Below are 27,361 nucleotides of genomic sequence, written 5' to 3' on the forward strand. Positions count from 1 at the left end.
AAATCAACTAAAATTGTAGTAATAATCAATAGTCAATATTTCTACTTTTACTATGTGGATGGGTTTCTACTTTGTAATAAGTAATGAATCACAGTCCAAATTTCTCAATCCTTACGTCACAAAACAAAAAGGTATACGAATCACTAAGCTGTAACAAATGGAGTATCATTAATCCGCCATTCCACGCTAATGAATATAAACAAAATGTGGCATGCATGTTTAAAGGGAACGCGGAGGTTTGGATCTTGATTTAAATACTTTCTCGGCGTCGCCGGCAGCTCCGGAATCGACGGCGCTTTCGGAATCGGACTCGGCCTTCTCCGCCGTGGCGGGGCCGATATTCCAGCAGCCGAACCGATGACGCCGGCGTCGGTGCAATCTGTTACGGACGTTCTCCGCAACGACTCCGTGATCTTCCTTCTCGACGGAACAGCGAGCAATTCCAACGACAACCTCGCGGAATTGATCGAGAAATTTGCTGGTTCGTGGACGTCTTCCACTTGACAGCAACGAGGCGAAAACAATTTGCTTGTTGCACAAGATAGGTTTAGGGAAAATATTTCATTCATAAAAATAATGTGTTGATGAAATACCCTATTTTATACTAAAGACCCTAGGGCGGTTCGACGTATCCTAATGCATCCGGGAAAGAACCGCAAAGAAAACCTGAACGGGGCTTATAAATCAGGCCCGACTCAATAGTAATTAAATTAATGTTCAAAAATCACTAAAACATAAAAGGAAAGAAATCAAAAGGAAATAAACAAAACACACGGCTACTTCATGAACTTGCTTGAAGGTTTGAGCTTGTCTCTAGGCCTCAAGGATCTCTTCGACGTCAACATCTCTTCCCCTCGGCCATTCACCTTCTGCGTCGGCTCCGGAGGCGCTGTCTCGTGTTGCTCTGTTGCTGCCGCCTCCGGTTCGTCGGGTTGCTCTGCTGCATCGGCCGTTGTCGGGGCCCCGTATCACAATCACACTGGGTGGTTGAATTGGAATTGGTGACTGAATTGGGCCATTTTGCGGCGGTGGTGATCGCCGGAGGTAAACCGGGGAAGAAGGCGGCAGCGTTGGAGATGGGCTTGAAGTTGGCGGCTGTGATGGAGCGTCAACTACCGTAGGTGGAAGCGACGGAACCGGTGTATCATATGATGGCTGAGGCGACGGAGATGGTGGTTGGACGGGAGAAGCAGCCGCCGGAGGGGTGTACTCCGGCGGCGAAGGCCGCGGCCGTGAGCCGAAGAATGTGAGGTTGGGGAAAATCCAAAAGAAGGCAGATTGGCAAGTAATAGGTGAAAATTTGACATATTGCATCGTCGGTTCATATGCCCTCTCTCTCTTGCCTCAAATACACGCCACATATACACTGTTTATTTACTAAACTTACAAAATTTCAAAACATTTCACAACATCACTCTTCCCTCACCCGCCTAAACACTCTACACTCCTCGGTGTAAACCATCTCTTGTATGCAAAGCGGAAGCGCACTAGATTCTCATGCGCGTCCACTTCGCAGAATTCTTCTCGTCGTAAAGAGGAACCCTCACCACCGCCACCGCCCCCACCACCGCGCACTAGATATCCTCAGTTTGTGATTTATGGCTCCGAAATTGATTTTTTTAGGAATTTGTCTTGGTTGTTTTGGTTTGATTTTTGTTTGTCCGATATTTTTTTTCCTTCACAGAGGAAGATTCTCGAAAGTTTTCCATTGCTTTCCATCATGGTGGTTGTGAGTTCTATTTTTTTGATCCGAAATACAGTAATGACTGCGAGAGGGTTTAATAGGCGGCCCTATGATGCCCATTATTGAGGAGCCACGTCTAAAGGATTTCCTCAAAATGGCGGCTACTTCCACAAAGCTGGTTCACATGTACGTTGTGGAGATAACCCGAGTGGCTATTTTACTGAAAAAAATGAAAGATCAAGCGGAAGAGCTTCTCAGATTCAGGGCGTCGAAACCTGCAGGAGTCATTATTGAAGAGATTGAAGAAACCGAACGCGTCAACTGAAAAGGAAGAGGAGGCAGGAGGATGAGTTGCAAGGGCACCGGAGGTTTGTATATTGCCTATATAGATGAAAAGGTTTGCGATTTGGGAACGACTAATGTAGCTGTAACACATGGTTCTGTAGTAATCAAGACCATTATCTGAGGTGAGGCATAGGAATGTGGTCAGACTAGTTGTTTACAATATGGATGGGCGTCAGCAGGTCTGGGCGTATGATTTTGCTCCACGAGGGTCCCTACACGACATTCTTCATAAACAGCAAGGCATAGGCTCAAGCTCAAACCCATATCCGGCTTTAACAAAGAATCCAAATCGCTCTTGGAGTCGAGTCGCAAGGGGATTATGCTACATTCATCACCATGACGAGGAATTGATCCATCATAACATCAGATCCAACAATATTATGATGACACTGCTATGATAATTGATCCTTTTCTATGGACTCAATGCCAATTTTGTGAGGCAATATAATTGAAAGAGTGTCATCCTAGTCAGTCTACTGATTGCTCACACACAATCAGGAATGTGATGGTTACAACTTTGGTGAGATTCTCCTTGACAGGTAATAAAATGCTAGTTGATAACACAGGACAAGCAAGGCAGCGTCACTTGTGTCAAGGGTATGCAGCACAACAATAAATTCTTTATCAGACTCTTTGTTTCATGTTATAATTAGTTTTAAATAATATGACACCAGGCAGGCATTACGACAGCTGGACTCAGACGTGGTACACAAGATTGTGGATGCTAGATTAAAACGTAAATAACTTGTTTGTCTGATAATCTCTTGCATTTGATTTCATGATTATGATCATTTGTCTTAAAAACAGATGGCTAAAGTTGCACAATTGTGCCTTGGAGAATATTCTCGCAATTGTGCCTTTGCTAACCAAATCGCACTCTCAGAGCTGAACCAACTGAGATTGTTTCTTATTGTGCATGAAAGCAAGAGATCTGAAGAAAGATGCCACGCCACCCGAAATGAAAGAAATTACTTGATGCGTAAGTGCGTGATTGAAAATGGTTGGTTTCAGTAGTGTATGATTTCGATTATGATATCTCATCATTTCTAATCTTCTTTATGGTTTCTCCTTTCCCAGTTTTGTATTGCATTTCCACTTTGTCCTGCTTTTGGGGGAAAGTTTGGATCTTTATTTCATAATTTCGCAACTAAGTTGTGGTTCATCATCGTTGTATGCGGCTTTATTTCTCCAATGTTGCTTGTGAAGATGGAATCCACGAGCTCGACGCTGCTTGACAAGATTACTCAATCTCGTGTGCATGGATCATGAAGTAGCTGTTGCTCGATCATAGCCGTTGGAGTCTTAGTTAGTCTTAGTTGTAAGTTGGTTGTAACTGCAATGTAGTAGTAAATGAGCTGTTGAGAGCGGTTGTAAGTAGTCTAGCTCAGCTACAAATACTCTGCTTCTACAACAAGAAGAGAGATCAATTGTATCAAGTTCCACATTGTTGAATAAGAGTTTTTCATTGGTTTTCTCATTATTCAAGATTCGATTACTTTCTTGTTCACAACTTAGTTCTCTGCAATTGCGTTGTTCTTGCTTGATCACTCGTTTGTATAACAAGTGGCGCCGTCTGTGGGAAGATCGAACAAGAACAGGTGCGGATCGATTGCAAGCTTGGTTTTCTGGTATTTTTTGAGTTACTTTATCTCTGTTGCTGCACATCATCTATTTGAGGAATGGCCATGTCAAGGCTAGAAGCTGAAAAGTTCACCGGCTCCAATGATTTTGGACTTTGGCGCATGAAGATTCGTGCCTTACTAATCCAGCAAGGGTTATCTGCTGCGATTGAAAAGAAGGAGGCTGTTGGAGACGAGAAGGCCGAAGTGGATGATAAGGCCGCGGCTAAGATGGCTGAAATTGAGGCCAAGGCTCACAGTGTTGTGATCCTATGCTTGGGAGATAAGGTGCTACGAGAAGTGGCAAAAGAAACCACTGCAGCAGGTGTGATAGCCAAATTGAAGAGTCTTTATTTGACTCGGTCCTTGGCTAACAGGCTGTGCATGAAGCAGAGGCTGTATGCTTACAGATTCCATGAAGACAAGGGCGTTTGTGAACAGATGGAGGAGTTTTCAAAGATGATTGATGATCTTGAAAACATAGATGTCACTATAAGTGATGAAGATCAGGCCATATTGCTACTTAATGCTTTACCAAGAAGTTTTGATCATCTCCGAGATGCAATGGTGTATGGAAGGGAGAAGACAATTACACTATCAGAAGTAAAGGCTGCATTAAGGGCAAAGGAGTTGCAGAAAGGTGCATCTAAGTCTCAAGAAGCTGCAGCTGAAAGCCTGAATATCAAGAAGTTCCAGAAACCAAAGCAGAAAAAGAAATTTGAGACTGCTAAGGTTTCAAGCTCAGAAGTGAAGGAGACAAGGGCTTGCTACTGGTGTAAGAAACCAGGACACCTAAAAAAGGATTGCCATGCCTGGAAAAGGAAGCAGGCATCTGAGGGAAAGAAACCAAATACTGCAGATTGTGTAGAGGAGGCAGAGCTTCCAGAAATCATGAATGTGATGGATGGTGGAATAAGTGAGTCCTGGATTATGGATTCAGGGTGTAGCTTCCATATGTGTCCCCATGAACACTGGTTTCAAGAGTTGAGACCAGCAAATGGAACAGTGCTCTTGGGAAACAATCAAATCTGCAGTGTTAGAGGAATTGGGATGGTAAAGTTCAAAATGCCGGATGGATCTGTGAAGCTACTTAGTGATGTGAGGTTTATTCCTGAGATTAAAAGGAATCTCATATCATTGGGCTTGTTGGAAGTAAAGGGGTTCTCATTCTCTTCTGTTGAGGGGAAGATGATAATCAAGAAAGGTGATCAAATAGCCATGACTGCTGAAAGAAGGAACAGCTTGTATTATCTACTTGGAGAGGTGGTGGTTGGTGATTCAAATGCAGTAGCCTCTGAGAATTTGAAGCTATGGCATCTACGGTTGGGACATCCTGCTGAAGGAAGTCTAAAAGAACTAGCCAAGAAAGGCCTCATCTCTGGAGATACCTCAAGCAAGATTGGCTCCTGTGAGCAGTGTATTTTGAGCAAGGCAAAGAAGAAGCCATTTCCTAAAGGTACACATTCCTCTACATCTCCTTTAGAGTATATCCATAGTGATTTGTGGGGGCCAGCTCCAGTAACCACTCTTGGTGGAGGGAAGTACTATCTGGCCATTATTGATGATTATTCAAGGAAGCTATGGGTGTACATTCTAAAGGATAAGTCAGAAACGTTTTCAAGGTTCAAGAGTTGGTGCCTGGAAGTGGAGCTTGAAAAAGGAAGCAAGGTGAAGTGTCTGAGAACAGACAATGGGATGGAATTCCTGTCTAAAGAATTTGAGGAATTCTGCAAAGAAAAGGGCATAAAGCGCCATAGAACCGTGCCTTCAAACCCTCAACAGAATGGGGTTGTTGAGCGGATGAATCGAACAATTTTGGAGAGAGTAAGGTGCTTACTCATTGCATCTGGTTTAAGTAGCAGATTCTGGGGAGAAGCAGTGTGTACTGCTGCACATCTTATCAACAAATGCCCCTCCACTAGCCTAAAGTCAGAGACACCAGATTTCTTGTGGTATGGAACTCATGGTGATTACTCAAGATTCAGAGTATTTGGCTGTTCAGCCTATGCTCATGACAGAAAGAGCAAGCTTGAGCCACGAGCAATCAAATGTGTGATGCTAGGATATCAAAAGGGAGTAAAAGGTTATAGGCTATGGTGTGTTGAGCCTAATAATCAGAGGGTGGTGATAAGTAGGGATGTGGTTTTCGTGGAGGATCAGATGCCATGTTTAAACAAGAATGATCAGAAAACAGTTGCTCCCAGAGATTTGTTTGAGGTGGAGTTAGAGAGGCTGAGTCTCAACTCAACTGAAGAGAATAGTGACTCAGAGAGTGGTGAACTACAAGAATCCATTAATTTGGATCAAGGTGGAGCTGAGCATCAGTCCACTGACAACAGTCTGAGGAACTATCAACTTGCTAGAGACAGGGTCAGAAGAGCCAATGTGAAGCGGCCAGCCAGATATGCTGAAGCTGATGTGGTATATTATGCTTTGTGTGCTGCTGAGAATCTGGAATGTGCTGATCCTTTGTCTTACAAGGAGGCCATGATGAGTAAGGACAGGGAAAGATGGATAGAGGCCATGAATGAAGAAATGGATTCATTACTCAGAAATAATACTTGGGATCTTGTGGATAAAAGCAATCTGAAACAGGAGTTTAAGGAAAGAAAGCTCATAAGTTGTAAGTGGATTTTCAAGAAAAAGGTGGAGACAACTGACAAAGGCAGAATCAAGTTCAAGGCCCGGTTGGTGGCTAGAGGTTTTACACAAGAGGAAGGCATTGATTTCAATGAAGTTTTTGCTCCAGTTGTGAAGCATACGTCCATAAGGATTCTACTTGCAGTTGCAAATCAAAAAAATTGGGAATTACAGCAGCTTGATGTCAAGACTGCATTCCTTAATGGGGATCTTGAAGAAACTATCTTTATGAGTCAGCCTGAGGGGTTTGAGAAGAAGGGAGAAGAGAGCAAGGTTTGTTTGTTGAAGAAGAGTCTTTACGGCTTAAAGCAGAGTCCAAGACAGTGGAACAAGAAGTTCAATGAGCAGATGCTTACTCTTGGTTTTCTCAGATCTGAGTATGATGATTGTATATACATCAAGAAAGCTGGAAATGTTCCAGTAGCTTATCTATTACTTTATGTTGATGATATGCTACTTGCTGGTCCATCAGTGTCTGAAATTCAGAAAATCAAAGCTGACTTGATGAAGAGTTTTGAGATGAAAGACTTGGGAGAAGCTAGTAGGATTCTGGGAATGAATATCTTGAGGGATAGAAGCAAGAAATTGTTGTTGCTCTCACAGTCAGACTATATTGAGAAGGTCTTGAGGAAGTTTAACATGGAAAATACTAAGGTGGCTTCTACACCTCTGTCACAGAGCTTCAAGCTGTCAAAAGAGCAGTCTCCAAAAACTGATCAAGAAGCATTGGAGATGAAGCAAATTCCTTACTCAAATATTGTGGGAAGCATCATGTATACCATGATTTGTACAAGGCCAGACCTTGCACATGCCATCTCAGTCACAAGTAGATACATGGCTGATCCGGGAAAGGAGCACTGGAATGCACTCAAGTGGACTCTCAGGTACTTGAAGACTTCTAGGAGCTGTGGGATCTTGTTTAAGGGAAGTCATAAGGAGGGTGAGGAAGCTGTCCAAGGGTATTGTGACTCTGACTACGCAACTAATCTGGACAATCGAAAGTCTCAGTCCGGATACTTGTTTACCTTATATGGTGCTGTCATAAGCTGGAAGTCCAGCCTACAAAGTGTTGTTGCGTTGTCAACAACAGAAGCTGAATATATTGCACTCACATCAGCCGTGCAAGAGAGCTTCTGGATACAAGGTGTGCTCTCAGATTTTGGGATCGATCAAAGAACTATGGTGATTTTCTGCGATAGTAGTTCTGCGATATGTTTGGCTCGGCATCAGTTTTATCATGAGCGGAGCAAACATATAGATATTCGTCTACACTTCATCAGAGACGAGGTTGAGAAAGGGAGAGTGAAAGTGTTGAAGATAAGCACTTTGGACAACCCGGCTGATATGCTAACAAAATGTCTTGGCAAAGACAAGTTTGAGTATTGCAAGAATCTTATAAGTTTGAGCAGTGGAGGAGCTGTGGATTCAGGTGGAGAATTGTGAAGATGGAATCCACGAGCTCGACGCTGCATGACAAGATTACTCAATCTCGTGTGCATGGATCATGAAGTAGCCGTTGCTCGATCATAGCCGTTGGAGTCTTAGTTAGTCTTAGTTGTAAGTTGGTTGTAACTGCAATGTAGTAGTAAATGAGCTGTTGAGAGCGGTTGTAAGTAGTCTAGCTCAGCTACAAATACTCTGCTTCTACAACAAGAAGAGAGATCAATTGTATCAAGTTCCACATTGTTGAATAAGAGTTTTTCATTGGTTTTCTCATTATTCAAGATTCGATTACTTTCTTGTTCACAACTTAGTTCTCTGCAATTGCGTTGTTCTTGCTTGATCACTCGTTTGTATAACATTGCTTTTGAGATTTCAGAATTTGGTGATTTTGTATTAATGATAAGGTTGCGAATAGATACCACCAATGAGAGAGAGGTGAGAATGCTGGCGTGCAAGATGGGGAGAAATTTCAGGATATTTGTATGCTCCCAGAATTATTTTTAATTAAGGATATTTGTGTTTAATTACACTAAAAATGACTCATATTTCTAATATTCATAACCATACCTGATATTTCTTTTTTTATTGGAATGGGCTAGAAGGATCGGTTAACTAGAAGTAAAAGTTATGTCTTCTTTTAGGGCTTCTATAATCCAGATGTGTGGGGCAGCCCATTAATTTATTGGGCCGCAACAACAGAGTAATGATATGGCAGCCAACTGCCTTACAAGTGGATCACATACTATTAAGTTGCTACCAATTTAGTGAAATAAAGGTCATTAATGGTTATTTTGATATCATGTGCTCGATGTCTAATTGGTTAACAGGAGTCCTAGAAATTAGACAGGGTGCACCAATTGAAAGGCTCCCCCCACTTGACAAAGCATTGATTTGTAGCAGAGGTTTGACAATAACGTATATATTGGCCTATCTGGATGAATTTTTTATATTAATTTGGAATGACTAATGTAGCTGTCTGTAACACATGGTTTTGTAGGTTTTCATATCCTTATCTATGCTGAAGAATGAGAATATGATCGAACTAGCTGTTTATTATTTGTTTAGCCGATTTTGCTGCATTGATGATAAGATAATGCAGAGATTTGGACTAATTCTCCAACTGGTATGTATATATTATAGTAGGATTGAATAAGATGAGGTCTTGCTACAGATTTACATGAACTGCTGAGTAAATAATGTGTGGTGGTGTGTGTGTGCAAACACATGTGATCTAAAACTATTCCCACTTGCAAAATAGCAGCTCATCTCCCAGCTTTGACTTTTGTTTTTTGTTTCCTTCATAAATAAGAAAATTAAAATAATAAGATAGATAGAATGGATCAATGATGAAACTGAGTCAAAGTCTTTTTTAATTCTTCTGTTACTAGAGTGCAAGCAACCTTCTTGAAAGAGAATCAAATTGATCAATGATCTCTATTCTTTTTTCAAAAACAAAAAAAATGAATCTCCATCTTATTTCAACTTTCTTGATATTTATGAACACATGGATAGCTGTTGGTAGTAGTCCTTCTCAATTCATAGGTGATTTTTCGATCAACTGTGGCTCAAGTGACACTTCTAAAGCTACAAGTGATGGCAGGGAATGGCATGGAGATTTGCAGCCAAGATTTTCCTCTTTCCTGCAAATAAAGGGCTCGTCAACCTCCTCGACTATTGTCTATAAGCCGGTCGCCTCTGCTGATGATCTCGTTCCTCCCTATAACACAGCGAGGCTATCTCGCTATCAGTTCTCCTATGGGTTTCGGGTAAATCCAGGTCAGAAAATTCTTCGCCTTCACTTTAATCCGAGTCTTTATAAAGGATATAAAAGTTGCAAGGACTTATTCAGTGTGGATGCCGGCCATTTCACCCTGCTCACCAACTTTAGTGCTTCTCTTACTGCTCGTGCTCTTGGCGTGACTTCTTTCGTCAAGGAATACTGCGTGAACATACCGGATGTTCATCTGTTTAACATTGTTTTCACTCCTACAAGTAATCAGTTATTCGAAACATTTGCTTTCATAAACGGCATTCAGATTATAGCACTGCCTGCTGGCCTCACTTACTTCCACGGACCTGATCAGGTCGGACTTCCGGTGGTTGGGAAGTCTCCTATCTATGTGGATGACAGCACTGCACTTGAAATAATACGGAGGCTGAAGCTTAAACATGATTTGGCTTCATCATCTGGTGATGGTGGTTACACGTTTGGGATGTGGGAAGCTGTACCGAAGCAGAAGCAAAAGAAACAAAGCGAGATCAAAAATATTACATGGACAACATCAGTGGATGTGGGATTTAGGTACTTGGTTAGGCTGTATTTCTCAGAACTGTTACTCAAGTTGGAAGAGAGTGGTTCCGCTGTTGTCTTTAAGGTGAGGATCAATGAGATGCCAGTCGATACTAGCATTCATGTGCTCGGAGAAAGGGGCAATGAAGATAGCCGCATCTCTAGGTATGTGGACTATATGGTGTTGATGAGAGGGCGCAAACAAGAGGGTAGACGTGACCTCGTTATCTGGATTGAGTCGAATGTGGATTTTACTGATGAAAACAGAGCCTTCAAAGGATTTGAAATTATGAAGTTGAGCAACCTTGAGTATAGTCTTGCCAGTCTGGATCCACCACTGTCGTCAGTGCAAGATTCATCACATGGGACACTGCAAAATCTACAAATATTTGTTGGTGGCAAGAATATGATTGCAACTATTGCAATAACATTTCTTGTTGCAGCAAACATCATTTTTTACACATTGAGCCAGATATGGGGTGTTAATGCTAGAGGCGCAGAGGAGGAAAACTTGCTGTCGGAGAAGGCTATACAACTTTGTCGCCGGTTCTCACTGTCTGAGATCCAATCAGCCACCAAGAATTTCAGTGAAGCCTATATTATTGGAAAGGGAGGATTTGGTAAAGTCTACAAAGCCCTCATTGACGATGGGCACGAGACTGTGGCCATAAAGCGGCTAAAACCAAATGCAAGGCAAGGAGCACGTGAGTTCCGCACAGAAATTGAAACATTGATTGAGCTTCGACATGTTAATATAGTATCTCTGATTGGCTACTGCAACGAGCATGGAGAAATGATTATTGTTTATGAATACATGGCCAACGGAACGCTGGCTGACCACCTCTACAAACTCGCAAGAAAGAGTGATAACGTCCCTTATATGCACTGGAAGGAGCGCATTTCTATTTGCATCGGAGCTGCCCAAGGGCTGGAGTATCTTCATAGTGGTCAGATACTCATACACCGTGACATAAAGGCTTCAAATATACTTCTTGACAAAGATTTCTCAGCTAAGGTCTCAGATTTTGGTTTGGCCAAATATTTAAACAGACGCAAGTCGGAGAGTCACGTGAGCACAAAAATTAAGGGGACATTAGGATACTTGGACCCAAGTTATTTCTCCACTGGAAAACTGACCAGGAAAAGCGATATATATGCTTTTGGTGTAGTGTTGTTGGAAGTATTGTGTGGGAGATCAGCAGTGGATCGACTGTATATAGGCGATGATCAGATTCTGACCAAATGGGCTCTACAAAACATAAGCAAGGGAAGAGTTCACCAGATTGTAGACTCGGATATAGTTGGTGAGATCATGGAAGATAGCCTTGAGTCCTTTGTGGAGCTTGCTACGAGATGTTTGCTTGATGAGCCAAAGAAACGGCCACGAATGGCTCAGGTTGTGACACAACTTGAGATTGCACTTGAGCAGCAGGAAAGAGCAACACCCTCTCTGGTTCAAGATGGTGTAACGAGTGATCTAGATCATATACATCCATCTGATGAAGCGAACATCAACAATAAAGTGGAATACATCGAGCCACCTTCTACAAGTAATCCAGCTAATGATGAAACTAACTTATCATCAAGCATAGGTCCAGCCATGACAGCCTCCACAGATGTACAGGATGTTACACCGCCTCGTGTAGTACAGATGGGCAGCAGAAAAGGTGGAAGAAAGTCTACGACGAATAAGCCATCACTCTTTGGGTCATTGGGTGGATTTTGGAACAAAATAAAACCATCAAGTAAAAATAAGCAATCCGTAATAGGTATGGTAACTATACAAGTAAAGTGTTCTTCATTTATGTTTTGGGTCTCGTTACTCATTAGGCAATTCTGCAGGCAACCAAGCTGTGGAAACGGTGAAAAAGAGCGACCAAAGTGTCGGTTTGCTTCCAATCACTGTCCCTGCCATTCCACTAGATGTGATGAAGAACATTACTGGTAATTTTAGCTTGAAGTGTTTGATTGGTAAGGGCTTCAGAGGAGAAGTTTTCCGTACGATTCTGGAAACTGGACAGGCGGCAGCTATTAAAAAGCTAGACTACAGCGAGCAAGACCAAGAATCATCACTGGTTTGGGCATAAGACTTGCTAATGTAGCTTCATCTGTGGGAAAGAGATACATTGTTGTAATCTTGTGGTTTTGTAGGTTTCAGTTTTGTCGAAGCTAAAGCATGAAAACGTGGTTCAGCTACTTGGTTATTGTACAGATGGAGACGAGCAAATCTTGGCTTATGAGTTTGCTCCTCATGGGAGCATACATGACATTCTTCATGGTAAGCTAGTCTACCAACAAGCTTTATTGCCTAAAAAAGAGCATGCATCTAATGAACTGGATTTGATTGTTAACTTAGCAAAAGCAAGTTCAGAAATCAGACGACGCATGCAGGTTCTGTCATGGACCCAAAGGGTTCAACTTTTGATTGGAGCTGCAAAGGGATTGGAATACATTCACAGCATGACACAGATCCATCACAACATCAAGTCCACCAACATTTTGGTTTTTGGAAATTACGATGTTGCTAAGGTCACTGATCTCCGTCTGTCAAATCCAAGATCTGATATGACAGAGTGTCTTTCCATAGTGGCTGGGACTCTTGGTTACCAAGCGCCTGAGTAAGAACATATGATCCTCTCTCAACTATTTATAATCTAGCTAATTATTGGATTGCGTGGATATTGATGATAAAATTATGTTAGATATTTCATGATTGGAGAGGTAAGTTGGCGGAGCGATGTTTACAACTTCGGTGTGGTGCTCATGGAACTCTTGACTGGCCACCAACCAATTGATAGCTCGCTGCCAAGGGGAAAACAACATCTTGTGAGCTGGGTATGCATGCAATGCAATTTCTGTGTTATATTTCTGTATATTTTGGGATTCTCATTTGAAATATTATATCAAATCAGGCAACACCAAAACTCACTACAACCAAGGTATATGAGGTTGTTGATGCTCGACTGGAAGGAAATTATCCTCGAAAAGCTGTTGCAAAGGTAAACTAACTATTTCTTCTTCTCACCAATATCACTTTGATTGGTTGTTGATCTACTTTCTTTTCGGCTTAAGCAGATGGCTGCAATTGCTGCCTCGTGTGTGCAGTTTGAACCTGATTCGCGCCCCACAATGAGTGTTGTTGTAAAAGAGCTTCAGTCTCTATTGGCTGCTTGATCTTTTTATCTTTATACCTTCCATTTTTCTTCTTTTTTTTTCTCAGATTTTGACATGTAAATAGCATTTGAAATGACTTTTTCTTTAATGAAATCACAATTTCTCAGACATTTCCAGTAACTCAGAAATATAACATACTCCTACAAAATCAAATGTTACTTCCAATATTGATCAGATGAGAACATTGAAGAGGCCACATATTTGTGAAACTTTGGCAACAACACAGCTATTTCATGAACATAAGTCCATAATTAATCTTCAAATGCCATAGTTGTTCCGTTTAGATTAAGAAACCTAACAATTAATTAATTTATTTCAATTTTTTTTTTATGATTAGATATCGATCCCCTAACCATTTAGTTAAGGGTGGAGCATGCTACTCGACCAGACTTTGGTTCAATTTACTCGCTTTGATATCTTGAATTGGAGTCATTTAGCTGGAAATAATGATTAGCTAAGTCAACTAAATAATTTCACTCTTTAAAACAGTACAACACTCAAATAGAAAACTAAATTCTACCAATTGCATCAAGGTTAGTTTGAAAGTTTGGCTTGCATAAACAAACCTACATTTCACCCCATGGCCCACTGAAAACTAAAATGAAGGATTCATGTCTCAGACAATTTCTTCGGCATCATGATAAGGTTGTCCGATTTTTAAAATATTGCAAAACATAAGAATCACAAGCATGAAAGGATAGTTGACTTTGTGGCTGGACATTGTGTTGGGTTATAAACCTATCCCACATCGGATGAGTGAGGGAAGTTGGAAGGTGTATATAATTCCTGTCCAACCCCAATTAGTTTGAGGCCTTTTGGGAGTGACCCAAAAACAAATCCGTGCGGGCTTGACCCAAAGCGGACAATATCAAACTAATGTTGCAGTCGACGATCCTAACACATTGTTGTGTGGTTGAATTGGTCTGAAATGTTGAAAACAAGGTCAAATTGAAATATAAAAAAAAACATTTGGTAGGTTTTTTTATGCATGAACCATCTTTATTTATGGCCCCCACTTGATACAATCATCCTAAACTTAAAAAAGTTCATCCATTTCAAGTTAATTGATTTGTATTCAGTTTTTAACACGTATCAAATTAAATGAATCCTTTCATACTTTATCAAAAATCAACTCTTTTAATTTTTTTTTAATTTTATTCTCTTTCTACTCTATTATCTTCTCACTTAATGTAAAAGAAGCTAAAGACGACTAAATTAATCGAATGCTTTACTTTTATCAGTGCGATGTATTACAACTAGATATCTTGTACAATCAACGTGGTCTTGATCAATGTGGACCATCAAACTTGTAGTAGTACTACATATTTTGAATTTTGATACCTCGTTAAAAATATTTATCCATATATAAAAATGTCAAAGTAATATTCATCTTTCTCTTGGACTATTATGCTATACACACATTATCTACATTTTACACATTTATATGATTTACACGAATTGTGAATTCATGTAGCAATGTAAATAACACTATTACGTGAAATGTTCGTGTAAGTTTATTAAAATAAGTGGCTACTATTTATGTACTGTACTTTTTTTTGGTACAATACTATTTTATGTACTACTCCACTTTATTGCTACAATTGTTTTTAACAATAATTGTGTTATTGGCTACTTTTGTGGCTTGATAAAATAATTATAGGAATTCACTACATTTTTTTGTCGATTTCGATCAAAAGCTAAAGTGGAGTTTTTTTTCAGAAACGTGAACCAATTGGAAGCAAACCTTTTTTATTCATGAAAATTTTTGAAAAATTGCACCATACAATAAAATGTTTTAAGTTAAAATACTCATTCAAAAACTTAATATGCATTATGATGGGCCTTGAGCTTTTCTTTTGCGGAATAAAAACCTAGCCCAGTAAACCCAACTCAAAGAGTCCCACAAATCATATTGATACTTATATTAATAGGCACAGTAATCACTAAGCCCAATTAATATTAATGATAATTATTTAGTACCTTTTTTCAATTTTATGATTATAAGAAAATTTAAATAGCTACTTGTATAATTGTGGACATTTTAATAAACGAATAAATAATTTTAAAAATTGTGTGACAGTGAATTCAAACATGTGGCGTTATGTATTAACAACATTATTACCAGATCACAAACATTTGGAGTAATCAATTTCATTCGGAGTAGGTTCATTAATATTTAGGTTGTGAGTTCGAATTTCATTATGTGTACGTACATATCTTGCCTATTTCACCGATCAATGTCTAATATAAACATATTGTGATCCAAGTTTGGATTTCATTTCATATGCATATTGGTCTATTTCATCGACCGAGATCTAATATTTCGATCCAAGTTCTAATTTCATTTGACATGCATACGAATCGAATGGTTGGTCTGTATCATTGTTCGAGATCTAAAATGCACATAGTTCGATCCAAGTTTGGATTTCATTTTATGCATGTACAACTATTCGTTTGATCTTTTTCATCGATTGAGATCTAATATACACATATTTCGAATATATTAGTAGATGTCTCTCTTTCGCATGTGAGCGATAGCGAACCTTCTAGGTTTGTGACATTAAACATTCATGTTAATAATATAATCCACAAGAAAACCCCTAATAACAATCTCTTACGCTAGATACAAAGATAAGAAAACAAAAGGAATTTACACTCATATCTCACTAAACTATAAAAATATGAAATAAAAATTCTTATTGGTTGAATTAGTGTCCACTTTCCCAAAAGCTAGCACGTGCTAAGAATGTATGTTGAAAAATTGAAATTGTCTGGTTCATGATTTTATATATTCATTAATCAATTGTTTAATTTTCCAAAGATATTGTCTTAAGATTATATGTCAGCCATCAACACCATATTCTTCACCTTTTTCTCTGACAAAATTAATTTTAATGTGTATGCATATAATCTAATTAATTCCGAGTAGCAACGAAGTTTCGCTGACATAATTATTCTTAGCCCCAACTCAAAGATTAGTCAATCAAGAACGGCTTATATAGTTACACATTAACGCAATGTGTTTGGATTATTAATTTTGTTTAATTAATATTTAATCCTTAAAGTTTATGCTAACAACAGTGCTCTACTAACTACAATTAGTAAGATGACATCGTAAAATTTCACGACTAAAATCTATAGTTACTAATTATATGGAGTAGTAGTTACCATATCATATTAATTACAGTATACAATATCAATATGAATGGTCATGGAGTTAATGATATGTATCAAAATTAAATTGCAAGCTAAATAAATAACAAAATATTTCCATATATGTTATATCCAACCCGTATCCTTTTCTTTGAGGGGCGGGAGTAGGAATAATAATATTGAAGATCCAAGCGAAAAAAATCCATCAGTGTAGGAACAATAATTCATTATTCTACCTTCTTGTTATTTCGTATTTCAACTTTTAGGATAAGTAGATAACTCACATACAAATATCTCAATACACCACATCCACATTGCGTATGAGTCATTTTTATCTGTCGATATCTGAACGTAAGAGACATTCTTATTTGTCAATATCTGAACAAGATCATCATATCATGTCATATGTTAATATCCACAAAAAATTACTAGCTATTATCTACTTTGATATCATGTTAAATTTTATAAGAGTTATGTACGATTTTCATTCATTGAAGCGTTTTTAATACGGAGCAAGTGAAAGGAAGACCAATGAAACCCTAATATTATTATATCCCCAAAACAATTAATAATAGAAAAAGAAGTCTATGTGAATATTGCAACCTTACTTCATTAAACCATTAATTAACTTTCCAATCCTTGCATGACAAAAAAATTCCTAATTGATGTTATATTGTCTCGAAATATGACCCAAATATTGACTGGATTAACAAAATTGACTTAATCATGACGTCATATTAATTTTTAATCATCGGATGATATTCTATGCTTTTGTTGTGAGTCCACACATTTTCCTCAAGGGCGAGTTTTAAAGAAAAAGATTTGATCAAACCACCCTATCAAATCAAAACCAAATTAAAAAAGTGTGTAAAAAAGTAAATGTCATTTTCCCATTTGATCACCTTAGTTTAATTAGCCCATGATTAAAAAAAATTACCCCATTGTCAAATGCTTAAGCCAACCAATCACACACCACTGTTTCTGTCCACGTGTCATCTTCTCCTTCCCCCAAAGCTTTATTTATACTCATCTCCACTCCCTTAATTCAACTGCAACGAATTTCTCAACATTCAAAAATCTGTCGAGATCCCTCCACTGTGTGTTGTGTGTGTGTTTCAATTTCCCTCTCTTTTTGTTCTCACACACCAACAATGGAGGATTTGCAGTCATGGCTAGCAAATGACAGCAGTTACAACTCAAACTCGTTAGTTTTATTCACGAATTCGTCGCCGTCGCTGTCGTCTTCCTCAGCCACAACTCACAGCGCACCAACGCTGTGTGAGGATTCGAGCTTCAACAGTGTCAGATCGAGCTCCTCCGCGCTCACATACTACAGCTACCAAACCGCCGCGAAGCCGTCGGTTTCGCACTCCTGCATTGCGTCGATCAAGACGACGGCGGCGCAGATCAGCTGCCTCGCGGTGCACGGCGGCCTCCTCTACGCCGCGACGATGAATGAGATCGACGTCTTCGATCTCGCCACGCTCTCTCTCGTCGAGGAGTTCGGGTCGGGCTCGGGCTGGGCCAAATCAATCGCCTTCACCGGCGGAAAAATCTTCACCGCGCACCAGGATTGCAAAATTAGGGTTTGGACAGCTCCAATTTCCCCCAAATTGAAAAATCACCAATTGATTTCAACGCTTCCGACGCTGAGAGACCGGTTCCTCAACTGCCTATCCGCGAAAAACTACGTCAAAATCCGCCGCCACAAGCAGAATTTATGGATCCAGCACGCCGACGCCGTCTCCGGACTAGCCGTCGACAGCGATCGCGGCGAGCTCTACTCAATCTCATGGGATAAGAGCTTCAAAACGTGGAAAACATCTTCCGATATGCAATGCATCGAATCCGTCGGTTCAGCGCATTCCGACGCCGTGAACGCCGTAGCCTCCTCCGGCGGAACCGTCTACACCGGCTCCGCCGACGGGAAGATCAAGGTGTGGAGAGCCTCCGCCTCCGGCGACAGGAGAAAACGGAGCTTGAAGACGACGCTATCGAAGCACGATTCGAGCGTGAATGCTCTCGCGCTGACGCCGGATGGGGCGGGGTTGGCCTCCGGCGGCGGCGACGGTGTGATTCTGGTTTGGGAGAGAAGAGACGACGGCGGTGACGATGAAGAGATGGATTTCTTCGTTGCTTGCTGCTTGAAAGGGCATAAAGGGGCGGTGTTGAGCTTGGTTTGTGTGAGTGATTTTTTGATCAGTGGATCTGCGGATAGGAGTGTGAGGATCTGGAAATATGCGAAGGGATTTGGATACAGAGGTTGCTGTGTGGCGGTGATGGAAGGGCATTGTAAGCCTGTAAAATCAGTGGTTGCGGTTGAAGATGAGGATTTGGATGATCAAAGGTTTTCAGTTATCAGTGGAAGTTTGGATGGGGAAATTAGGGTTTGGAAAGTTGTAATTTCTGATCACTATAGTGATTGATTTTTTTTTTCTTTTCCAACCAGATTCTTTATTAGAAATATTATTATTATTATTATTATTATTATTATTATTATTATTATTATTATTATTATTATTATTATTTCTGAACTAAGATTTTTTTTTTGCTCTATTTGTTTGCGGTTAACCATGCATACGAGTAGGGGCAGATGCAAAAGTTAATTTTGGTCGGAGATGTATAATCTATATTTCGAATTTAAAATGTTCAAATATTTGTTGTAGGAACTTGAGCACTTTGTGGCTTGTGTGTGTGTCCGCCACTTAATACGAGATGAAACCATGCTCGAAAAATATATACGAGGTTCAAATAAACTCTTAGACACTTCTTGGTATGATAGAATAAGGGTGGAATGAAACGAGGATAATAATTAAATGACAATTTATTTGTATTTTATATTTTCATTTCATTTTCACTTTCATTTCATGAGCAAAAGAATAGAATGAAAATAGGAATTACATTTCATTCCATCATACCATGATTTACGTGAATACATTACATTTATTTGAATACAGTTAATTTCACGACAGAGTTGGCTATTTCATGTTTTCAAAATAGTTTCATGTTCTCATGATTTTTTTATTCATAGGTCTGAAACAAGCTGGTTTTTTAGCTTATACTGGATAAAGTGGAGAATATATTTGAATCTGTTGCCATGTGGTATAATACTATAATGTTGGTGTCAGGTTACTATAGTTGGGGCTACTTGTATTTATATTTGTTTGTACTTATTCTTTAATGTTTGAATGAGTATTAAATAAATGTATATATAACATTCCTTATTTCTAGGAAGTTAAAGGTATGGAAAAATATATTGCAAGTTGCGTTTACTTGCTAGTGTTGAATTTATTAGTTGTTATTTTATCATATGCATGAACTGTATTTGTGATGACCATAATTATTTAATTAGTAAAGATCTGTCGATTGAATTGTATATCGAAAAGTTTCATACACTTTTTCTGCTCCCAAGAAAGTTTTTTGGCCGACGCCGATGGTGGAGATCAAATCAATATTCTACTACTCCACTATATATTTATAATTCATGTTCGTATTGTAATGGTAAAAGTATAAAGTTTAATTTGGAGCAATTGATTTAATAAAAATTTTAAACGAAAAAGCCTATGAGGACCTGAGGTGATTAGTACCACAAAAACTAATATTGACTGAATGGTATTTTTGAATTGAATCGTGACGTTTTTTCTCTTCTGTCAACAGCTAAAAACTAATCCTTCATCCTAATGATCAACTCATTAAGTAGTAGGAGGCCAAATAGTTTGCTCCATTTCACATAATCATGGATCAAAAATTGTGTGCGGTTAGTTTCTCGTGCAGAAGAGTTTTGATAGAAAGGTTAGAATTTTTTCAAAGCATTGTAATTTGTAATATTATGGAGTATAGTAGTAGTAATTCTTAGTACTACTATTATTTATTTGCCCTTTTTTTTTATTTTCCTTAGAATTAAAGGAAATCGACCTTCCAACAGTAAACTGATGACTAATACACTTAAAAGTAATAAATTACTATGTTGACATGAATATTGCTTGAAAACTAGTGACAAGGACAAAATCAATCCTCTTATTCCAAATATATGATTGCTCTATCATTTCATACGTTAGCTTTTATTCCCCTATATTTATTGTAAAGTGGGGGAATTGGACTTTCAATTGTGGCCATTGTTAAATAAAAATAATATATTTTTATAATTTAAAACCACTCTTTTTGGTGTTAAGCAAATCATGAAGCAAGCAAAATGTGTCTTTGCAACATTTATAGGGCATAAATTCCTAGCGTGGGTTTCGCGGATTCATGCACCTACATAATTAAGTAATATATATTAAACTCATGATTAAGGTTTAATTAACAGATTAAAAAACATACTAAAACCATCGACCGTTAATTTCACTACACGTATCACTTAATTTTTCATTTAATTATAAGCATGCTTGTTTCACGAGGGTTCAATAATATTAAACCACATTAAATAGTGCTACACTTTATAGTACATTAATATTATTATTTTTAATTAGCATCGTACAAAAAATTAATAATTATAACTAATAATGCAAACGAAATATATTAAAAATAGATAAATTCATCATCGTCAAGTGACATACTGGCATTTTACAACTTGTATAACATTTATAAAGTTTAAAAATGAATGAAGAGAATGTTTTTGTTTTTTTGTTTTATTATTTAAAATAGAATCACAAATAAGAGTATATATATTTGTTTATTGCGGGATGATCGAGGCCATGGGATGATAACCTAAACGAGACCTCACATGCTACGGTAATTATTAAATTTCAAGGACTCTTGTTACTACTTATCAAAAGTTTGCGGTTTATTTAGTTAAAAACATTGTATGCGTAAGAGCTTACGTAGTTTGTCAAAATTAATTTATAGAATTTGAATAAAGTAAAATAATTTAATAGTTCATCGTCTACAGTCCCAAAAAAATTAAGAATTAAGATAAGCGGAATTATACAGCAATTATATAATTGGATAATATTTTGGAAAAATAAAGTTTACTCAAATTCTTGTTTATCTCGCAAATTTAAAAATCAACAATTATAACTATGAACTTTGAATTTCCTCACAAACTATTCCATATCGAAAACTTTTTGTAGAATTGTATCTATTATACTAGTAGAAAAAATCATGTGGATGTAGGCGACTGCCGGTGAATTAAATAAAATCGAAAAAATCATGTGGATGTAGGCGACTGCCGGTGAATTAAATAAAATCGTTTATTCGTAAAAAAACATTTTCGCTTGATTTAAACGTATCTACAATATATAATACATGTAGGCGACTAAATTTTTTTGGCTGTGAGATGAATTTATGGCTTTTGTTGGTTTTTAAGGTCACTAGATTGATACAAATTTAACTAAATTTTATGATTTTCCATAAATTTACCCTATATAATCACTCTATTAATATTAGTTTAAAACAATCATTTCTTATATTAATATCGAATAACTTTTACAGAAAGATAGTTTAAATAATCCATCCAATCAGATCTTCGATCTCTTGTTACTATTAAATAAAGAGTTATACTAGTATAATTGTTTTGAACCGAATATCAATTATTATGTACGATTAGTAGTTATATATAATCGATAATTTGGTTTACACAGACCAAGAGAGCCAGGGGATAACAATAATTAATTATGCAATTATATAACTAATCCACGTTAATTAATCATCGATTAGTGCAGATTTCGGAATCTTGTTTACATTTCCCTGTTTTATTTGTTGATGATTAATAGTAGAATTTATTGATGTACTTTGGCGATACATGTTGTCCACAGATTTCCCCCAAATATTCTTTTTGGGTTAATGCTGTCTAATAATCATACTTATCAATATTTATATAATAATCTGAGACCAGATGTCTTTAAAATAATAACATAAATTAGTAATTAGTAGTAGTTACTATTAATTATACATTCAGATCTGTAGAGGAGATTTATATGTTTATTATAACTAAATTATTTATCAATAAATCAATTATTATTAAAAGAGAAAAAAAAATTAAATTTTTAGTTTGGTATGAGTATAATATTTTCCGTGAATCTGAGCGAGAGGACAAATTTAGTGCAATGTGAAAGAAACTCCATTAGAGAAAATAAAAGGCATCTCCAAATGTTTTGTAAACATATTTCCCTCAATTGAAGAGGTTTATTGCATAATCAATCTGTATTTACATTTAATAAAATATTATATGTTTGAAAATACAGAAAATACAGAAAATAAAAAGAGCTACAGGCCTTCAGTTTACAAGACTGACGCTCTACCACTGAGCTATAGGGGCATTCCTGATTGTGAAATCACCAATTAATACTCTTTTATCAATGAATTTACCCGTGCCCGCAACGTTAGACGTTGACATGTGCGTGTTCGCTTCCGGCACCAACTTCGCCAGCCCAAAGTCTGCAATCCGCGTCTCCATCTTGTCGTCCAGTTGCACGTTCACTGGCTTTAGGTCTCTGTGGATGATAGGGTTGAGAATTGGCTGTTCAATTCAGTTTTATAGGACACACATACTTGCATTTGTTTTCATAAGCTAATGGCAATGATTAACTATTTGCTGTTTTTCTTTTAAGTATTTAGCAATAGTGATAACTGACAATGAATGGATGATATATCAAGCATTTTTGCAACAAAAAATGGTAAACAACTGAATTTTTTTTATCATATAGTCAACTTTTTGATACAATAGAGATCACTATATCTAGTAATTTCAGAACTGATCTCACATGATGATCGAATTCGATGGATCTTCTAGAGAAATAAATATTAGGATGCATCCTCCTGTCTAGCTTTCCCGTGTTCAACTGGCATGAGTTCGACCAGGAGAGCGGCGGGCATGAGTTCGACCAGGAGAGCGGCGAGAGCCCGTTGTGCCAACAAACAATTCATGAAAGTTATCCAGTCCATTACATGCGCTGTAAGATTATAAGAATTCGGTGTATATACCAACTCTGAACTGTTATATCGTCCACATTAAAATCTAGTGGTCGTCTTCATTAATCCCGGGGCAGTTTGATTCGAGGGCCTCCATGGACTCGTACTGAAAATGTTTTAAGATGATCAACTAAGAAGCAACAACTACTAAATTCAGCATTCCAATTCACCGTAAATCAAATTTTATTTACAGATATGGCAATCAATCACTGCTACTGCAATCTTTTTACCTGGCATCCACAGAAGAGACAGTATTTGAACTCGTTTCGTAGCTTCAACAATACGTTTAGCAAATCCTGAATCAACGGAAAGATACAATTAACCAACAAGATAATCCAATATCAACAGCACAGTCACTTGGAATGCAGATAGAAACACAATATTGCACAAATTTTGTGAACCATTTCAACCTTAGAACTATAAGCAAATCAAATCAGTCACAAGATTGATCAAGCCACAAACAAAATTGTATTTGTACCTCTTCTGTAATTTCTTCTTCCTCCTCTTCTTCGCCTTCCTTTTCCGTATCTACTTCTTCATTCTTCTCCACCTTAACCTCCCTATTCTCGAGCTGTGCCAGAGCAGCATCAGCCTTTTGGAAGTTCATCACAACTCTCCTTCCCTTCCACCGCTCCTTCTGGTGACTCCCGAAAACCTCCATCAACTCACTCTCTTTCCTCTTATCCATCTCATACTTTGCTCTCTCTCTCCTCATCTTCGCTACCTCCGGATCTTCTGTGCCAATTCCAGCCCGGCCCCTTCTGATCTCCAGAGAAACCGGCTCGGCCCTCCCAGAACCTTCCTTGCCCAGTGCAGAGCCAGGACTGTAGCCCATTTGTTTCAACAGCTTGAAACCGATATTAGACTGTGGTATTGCAGAACCTGCATTTTCTAATGTCAGTTTATCCTCTTCCACTTGCTTCCTGTTCCGGTCGAGCTTCCTCTGCTCCTGCCAGTTGTGATATTTCGATTTCTTGCTTGAAGAAGATTTTGACATTATAGCATTATTACTGCTAGGAACCTGTAAAAGTAGACGAATCAATCCTCTAAATTAGACACGAGCTAATAACTCAATTCCCCAAATTCAATGTACCACCATTACTTCAACTCGCAAAAATTGCAAATTTTAAACTAAACTAGTAAAAAGGAGAGCCATGTAAATGAAGAAGAACTGGCAATCGAAACGTCAAAGTAAGCGAGCTAATAAAAGTAGATGAATCAATCGGATCCTCCAAACTAAGCACGAGCTAATAACTCAATTCCCCAAATTCAGTAAGCCACCAAATCTGGAACTCGCAAAAATTGCAAATTTCAAACCCGGATACGGAAAAATCAAAGTAAGCGCAACTAATTAGCCGAACGTTCCAGTTCTAGCGAAGTTCTGGAATTAGGGATTCGTGAAGTGAAAGATAAAGAAATTAAACCAAATTAGAATGTGACCTTGATTTATACAGAATAAAATACGTACCTTTTTTGAAGATTGAGAAACCTCTGGTGGCACGAATTGGGAGAGGTCTCCCATATAATCATCATCTTCTTCAGCCATCAATTTCCTGCAGCAAAATTTGAATCTTGAGCACAGTATTTCTCTAATAGTATTTATCAATATTTTTAAGTGTGAAATCAGTTTTATCAAATTGGGCCGAATATTAATAGAGAAAAGCCCAATCCATTAAATAACTGAACTCATTCAATCGCCACCGCAACCGCCACCGCCGCGAAACGATCATACCCGTCACCTTCTCTCTCAGTCTCTGGCGAATCCTTTTTTTTTCCTACCGCATGGAGGTACTTTACTACCATTCGCGCTCACTGACGCAGCTTGTATGTGTTTGCTTTTTGAAACGACATTGAGAGTTTTGACGAAATGGAGTTGGTTTTACTCGAAGATTATTTATTTTATGCTTCTCATGATTCTGTGTAGCTGAATATGCAATTTCAGATTTGTTGTTTTTGTGTTGATTGATGCTAATTACTGTACTTGAGTGAGGGAAACTAAGTAATTCTGGTAAACAACGGCCTTATTGAGGTAAGAGAGCTGATTGCTAATTTGATTAGGGCTTTTCTGTTTAATTGGTACTTGATTTAGGCTTTTTCTTAGATAAGTCGAAGTTAATGTGTAAAATGGCAAAAAGAAATAGTAATTCATTGCTACTTACTAATGTGTAAAAGTGTAGAGTCCAGAACTCCATATTGTGTTGTGAATTCTTTGTATTTCCATTGCTACTTATCTTTCCTTGATCTTGTCAATGACAAGTTGTCATGCTGTTTTCCTGAACTGATTATGAGAAGAACCTTTATTTCGATCGCATCTGATCTCAACTTCGTTTTCCCTTCCCCAGCAGCAATACCGGAGAGGAAGCGGCATCGATAAGAATTAAGAACGAGGGAATGGTGCAGCACTTGCAGAGTTTTGGGATTATAAAAGCAAAGAAAGTAGTAGAAGTGATGGAAACCATAGACAGGATGGGCTTGTTTGTTTCAGAGGGTACTCCCCCATATGTCGATAGTCCTATGAAGATCGGCTACAACGCTACTATCTCCGCACCTCATATGCATGCCATGTGCCTCGAGTTGTTGGAGAGCCGTCTCAAACCCGGCATGCATGCTTTGGATGTCGACTCTGTATGTGTTCTGCCCTGTATGTGTTCTTGAGATAGTCAGTTTGAGGAACTTAGCATTGCTTTTGCAAAAATAACTTGGTGCATATGTTTCCGGTTTGAGCTTTTGTGTATTCATCTTGTAGGCACGGGTTATCTGACAGCTTGTTTTGCTATTATGGTCGGAACACAAGGTTGAACTGTTGGTGTCGAGCATATTCTTGAATTGGCTGAATTTTCGATTAAGAATATTGCAAAGAGTGCTGCAGCTCCGCTGCTGAAAGAAGGATCATTCTCGATCCATGTTGCTGGTATCTCATGAATTATTGCATTGCTCGTTTCATTTGGATGGCCTTTATTTTGAGTGATTAAAACATAGGATTGAGTAGTTGAAGGACGCGACGGTAAAACAAGCTCAAAACTATTCAATCACTACTATACTATGTTTCTGTAGATGGCAGGCAGGGATGGCCGGAGTTTGCACCCTATGATGCCATCCATGTGGGAGCTGCCGCACCAGAAAATTCCCCCACCACCTATCGAACAACTGAAACCTGGTGGCAGATTGGTGATCCCTGTCGGGAGCATCTCCCAGGAACTGAAGGTTGTCGACAAGAAAGCAGATGGCACCGTCAACATCCAGAGTGAGACTGGTGTTCGATACGTGCCACTGACTAGTCGAGAAGCTCAACTCCGGGATAACTAATGCGTCCCGGCGGTTCCGGTTCAAAAAACCACCGGTTCACGAGGCGGTTCAAAACCGCCGGTTTTTTGCATGAACCGGCGGTTCAACGGAAAGTTAAAAAAAAAATACTTTTTATTTATAAAAATTGATTTTTATACCTAAAAACAATTTTTACAAATAAATGAATACAAGAAATTCATAATAGCCCAAAGATATTTGATGGGCTTGTGAATTTATGAAACCATTCTTGGTTATTTCTCTTTTATAGAGACATCCTTGAATGTTTTATGTTTCACTTTCGATGTGGGATAAAATCATTCTTGGTTGTTTCTCTTTTATAGAGACATCCTTGAATGTTTTATGTTTCACTTTCGATGTGGGACAAAATCATTCTTGGTTGTTTCTCTTTTATAGAAACATCCTTGAATGGTTTATGTTTCACTTTCGATGTGGGAAAAAATATGTTGAATTATTTTCTTTTATAATTATATGTTTAGAGTATTCATTCATCTTTTTCCAATGTGAGATACAAAACTTTCTTTTATCTTCTACTTTTCTTCATGTTTTGTATAATATATATAAACAAAATTATTATTCAAATATATTTCTTGATTGATAAAAATAAAGAATTATTGAAAAATATGATTTGTATATAGAAAATATTTATTTGTATAATAATTATTGTTAGGTTTATACAATTTGTATAAGAATTATTCTTTCAATGTGTATAATATTATTTATTAGTTAACATATACATAAATTTATAAACCTAAGCAAATCATTAATGATAAAGAACTAATGAATAATAGTTTATGTAAT

General features: G+C 38.1%; 3 protein-coding genes, 1 long non-coding RNA gene and 1 pseudogene across 7 annotated transcripts; 4 read left to right on the forward strand and 1 right to left on the reverse strand.

Annotated features, from left to right (window-relative positions):
* Positions 1-931: 931 nt before the first annotated feature.
* Positions 932-3,458, forward strand: LOC121761504. 2 transcript variants are annotated; one of them, XR_006042019.1, is made up of 5 exons: positions 932-2,052; positions 2,131-2,626; positions 2,704-2,765; positions 2,837-3,008; positions 3,107-3,458. It is a non-coding gene; the product is annotated as an uncharacterized LOC121761504 (long non-coding RNA). The 2 variants fall into 2 exon arrangements; XR_006042018.1 differs by having other exon boundaries at positions 932-2,626.
* Positions 3,459-9,082: 5,624 nt separating this feature from the next.
* Positions 9,083-13,305, forward strand: LOC121762847 (putative receptor-like protein kinase At5g39000). 2 transcript variants are annotated; one of them, XM_042158856.1, is made up of 7 exons: positions 9,083-11,790; positions 11,864-12,096; positions 12,173-12,299; positions 12,378-12,639; positions 12,724-12,856; positions 12,934-13,020; positions 13,097-13,305. In XM_042158856.1, the coding sequence occupies exons 1-7, from the start codon at positions 9,159-9,161 to the stop codon at positions 13,193-13,195; spliced, it is 3,573 nt and encodes a 1,190-aa protein (XP_042014790.1). In that variant the 5' UTR covers positions 9,083-9,158; the 3' UTR covers positions 13,196-13,305. The 2 variants fall into 2 exon arrangements, 1 of the variants encoding a protein (XP_042014790.1); XR_006042292.1 differs by lacking the exons at positions 12,934-13,020; positions 13,097-13,305 and having other exon boundaries at positions 12,413-12,639.
* A 3,995-nt stretch (positions 13,306-17,300) lies between these two features.
* Positions 17,301-18,853, forward strand: LOC121761420 (protein JINGUBANG-like). The gene has a single exon (XM_042157070.1). It carries the CDS (start codon positions 17,500-17,502, stop codon positions 18,772-18,774), a length of 1,275 nt encoding a protein of 424 aa, XP_042013004.1. The 5' UTR covers positions 17,301-17,499; the 3' UTR covers positions 18,775-18,853.
* A 4,107-nt stretch (positions 18,854-22,960) lies between these two features.
* LOC121761456 (G patch domain-containing protein 11-like) lies at positions 22,961-25,219 on the reverse strand. Of its 2 annotated transcripts, none has more exons than XM_042157097.1 (5): positions 24,944-25,219; positions 24,726-24,810; positions 23,736-24,278; positions 23,488-23,553; positions 22,961-23,387 (listed from the first exon to the last, which is right to left on the reverse strand). In XM_042157097.1, exons 1-5 carry the CDS (start codon positions 24,985-24,987, stop codon positions 23,304-23,306), a joined length of 822 nt encoding a protein of 273 aa, XP_042013031.1. In that variant the 5' UTR covers positions 24,988-25,219; the 3' UTR covers positions 22,961-23,303. The 2 variants fall into 2 exon arrangements, with proteins under 2 accessions (XP_042013031.1, XP_042013032.1); XM_042157098.1 differs by having other exon boundaries at positions 22,961-23,363; positions 24,944-25,178.
* A 395-nt stretch (positions 25,220-25,614) lies between these two features.
* On the forward strand, positions 25,615-26,670 carry LOC121761457 (annotated as a pseudogene).
* Positions 26,671-27,361: the final 691 nt, after the last annotated feature.

The sequence above is a fragment of the Salvia splendens genome, chromosome 13, assembly GCF_004379255.2.
Source record: "Salvia splendens isolate huo1 chromosome 13, SspV2, whole genome shotgun sequence".
NCBI lineage: Eukaryota > Viridiplantae > Streptophyta > Magnoliopsida > Lamiales > Lamiaceae > Salvia > Salvia splendens.

Bases quoted from the DNA above. Each gene is read 5' to 3' on its own strand.
- LOC121762847 (XM_042158856.1), top strand. From the start codon at position 9,159: ATGATCTCTATTCTTTTTTCAAAAACAAAAAAAATGAATCTCCATCTT. The intron at 11,791-11,863 runs GTATGGTAACTA...GCAATTCTGCAG, and splicing joins AAATAAGCAATCCGTAATAG to GCAACCAAGCTGTGGAAACG. The intron at 12,300-12,377 runs GTAAGCTAGTCT...TTGTTAACTTAG, and splicing joins CATACATGACATTCTTCATG to CAAAAGCAAGTTCAGAAATC.
- LOC121761420 (XM_042157070.1), top strand. From the start codon at position 17,500: ATGGAGGATTTGCAGTCATGGCTAGCAAATGACAGCAGTTACAACTCA.
- LOC121761456 (XM_042157097.1), bottom strand. From the start codon at position 24,987: ATGATCGTTTCGCGGCGGTGGCGGTTGCGGTGGCGATTGAATGA. The intron at 24,811-24,943 runs GTTCAGTTATTT...ATTTTGCTGCAG, and splicing joins TTGCGGTGGCGATTGAATGA to GAAATTGATGGCTGAAGAAG. The intron at 23,388-23,487 runs GTAAAAAGATTG...GTTGCTTCTTAG, and splicing joins GTCTCTTCTGTGGATGCCAG to TTGATCATCTTAAAACATTT.